We start from the raw sequence: 2,107 nt of genomic DNA on the forward strand, positions 1-2,107 counted from the left end.
CCCTAAATGGGGTTTCTATGGGGTGTGGGACCTAAATGTCTCCATAGCCCCCCCCATAGGGCTGTATATATAACCCCAACCCCCCGTCCGAGCCCTGGGGGGTCTCAAAGTGCCGTTCAATAGGGGCGGGGTCTCACCTCCCCCCCCCCCCGTATTCCCGCAGACCATCCGCTGTTTGTTGATCCACCCCAACCCCGAGTCGGCCCTTAACGAAGAAGCCGGTCGGCTCCTGCTGGAGGATTACGAGGGTTACGCGGCCCGGGCCCGGCTACTCACCGAGATCCACGCGCAGCGCCCCCCGGCGGCCGGGGCCGGAATCGCAACGGCGGCATCGTCCGTTAACGAGAACGGAGCTTCCACGTCGGGACCCCCCCCCGGGAACAACGAGGGTCCCGCCCCCCCCACGGAGGGTCCCATGGCCAAAAAACACGCGGGGGATCGAGACAAAAAGGCGGCCAAGAAGAAGGCGGACAAGAAGAGAGCGCTGCGGCGCCTTTAAGAGCAGCCCCCCCCATTCATAAAACGGCCCCAGCGTCAGCTGATCCATTCATAAATACCCCATACAAACACCCCCATACAAACACCCCCATTCATAAATAGCCCCATACAAACACCCTCCATTCATAAAACACCCCTATACAAACAGCCCCCATTCATAAAACGGCCCCATCATCAACTGATCCATTCATAAACTGCCCCATACAAACACCCCCATACAAACAGCCCCATTCATAAGCACCCCCATACAAACACCCTCCATTCATAAACAGCCCCATTCATAAATACCCCCATTCAAACAGCCCCATACAAACACCCCCATTCAAGCCCTGGGGGTCCCATTGAGCCCCTTTATCCCCCCCCCCCATTGACTGTGGGGCTCCATTGACACCTTTAGCCCCCATTACCCCCCTGGGCAGGGGCCCATTGAGCCCCCCCCCATTAATCACTTTATTGCCCCATTAATCACTTTATTGCCCCATTAATCACTTTATTGCCCCCCCCCTTTAATCACTTTAACCCCCCCCGGTCATTCATTCATAATGACTCGATCCCCTTTAACTCCTTTATTGGCCCATTTGACTCTTTTTCCCCTTTATTTCCTTTATTTCCCGTTTCTTTAAGTTATTTAAATTATAAAAAAGGCAAAAAAAGGACAAAAAAAAGGCGCTTTCCCGCGGGATTAAAGCCGCCGCTGCTTTTCTACTTCGATCTCGCTCCGTTCCGTCCGGTTCCGTCCGGTTCCGTTCCGGGGGGGCACAACCTTAACCCCCCCCCATATTAACACTATAAACCACTTCCGGACTCGCTTTCCCATCATGCTCCGCGCAGCGCCCGGCCTGCCGACAACGCTTGGCGCCGCAAAGCCCGCTGGTAGTTGTGGGCGTAAAGCTCGACCAATCAGGGCTCGCCATCCCGTGAATCCCCGCGCCGCAAGGGTCGATGGGAGTTGTATTTTACCCTCGCCGCCATTTTCTCCTCTCGACCAATCAGAGCTCGCTCGAGCCGCGAGGCACGATGGGAGTTGTGGTCGGTGCCGCTCAGCCAATCAGAGCGCGCGGCGCTTTTGCCCGATGGGAGGGGGAGGGAGTTGTTTGCCCCCCCCCATTGACCCCAATTAACGCTGACGTTAATTGACCCCGACGTTCATCCGCGTTAATGAGGCCGTTAATGAGGCCGCCACCTGCCGGCCCCGCGCGTGCGGCGGATTAACGAGCGTCAATGGGGTTAATTACGTAAATGGGGGGGGGGGGGGGCTGATAATTAAGGTAATTAATGGGGGGATGTTAATTAATGGGGTCCGTGTTAATAGGGCTGTTAATTGGGGGGGTCCCGTCCATCTTATGGGGGGAGACGTTGTAAAGGGGGCGGGGCTCAATTAAGGTCAATAGAGACACATACAGACCCCATAGGGACTTATAGGGCCCCATAGAGACCCCATAGAAACACAGGGACCACATAGAGACATACAGGGCCCCATAGACACCCCATAGGGACATATATAGACCCTATAGGGTGACATATGCTAGGGGACCATGGTCCCCCCCCATAATAATCACCTAACCACCATAATCACCTTTCTGACCTACCACTCTTCCACTTGGCCATA

General features: G+C 55.5%; 1 protein-coding gene across 1 annotated transcript in view; it reads left to right on the forward strand.

Moving 5' to 3' along the window:
* Positions 1 to 1,209, forward strand: part of UBE2S (ubiquitin conjugating enzyme E2 S) — a 3,622-nt gene extending 2,413 nt beyond the window's left edge. The window contains exon 4 of the mRNA XM_015851345.1: positions 164 to 1,209. Within this exon, the coding sequence (XP_015706831.1) occupies positions 164 to 499 (336 nt within the window). The 3' untranslated portion in view covers positions 500 to 1,209. The remainder of the gene's footprint in view (positions 1 to 163) is intronic.
* The last annotated feature ends 898 nt before the right edge of the window (positions 1,210 to 2,107 follow it).

This window comes from Coturnix japonica, unplaced genomic scaffold, assembly GCF_001577835.2.
Source record: "Coturnix japonica isolate 7356 unplaced genomic scaffold, Coturnix japonica 2.1 chrUnrandom1049, whole genome shotgun sequence".
Taxonomy (NCBI): domain Eukaryota; kingdom Metazoa; phylum Chordata; class Aves; order Galliformes; family Phasianidae; genus Coturnix; species Coturnix japonica.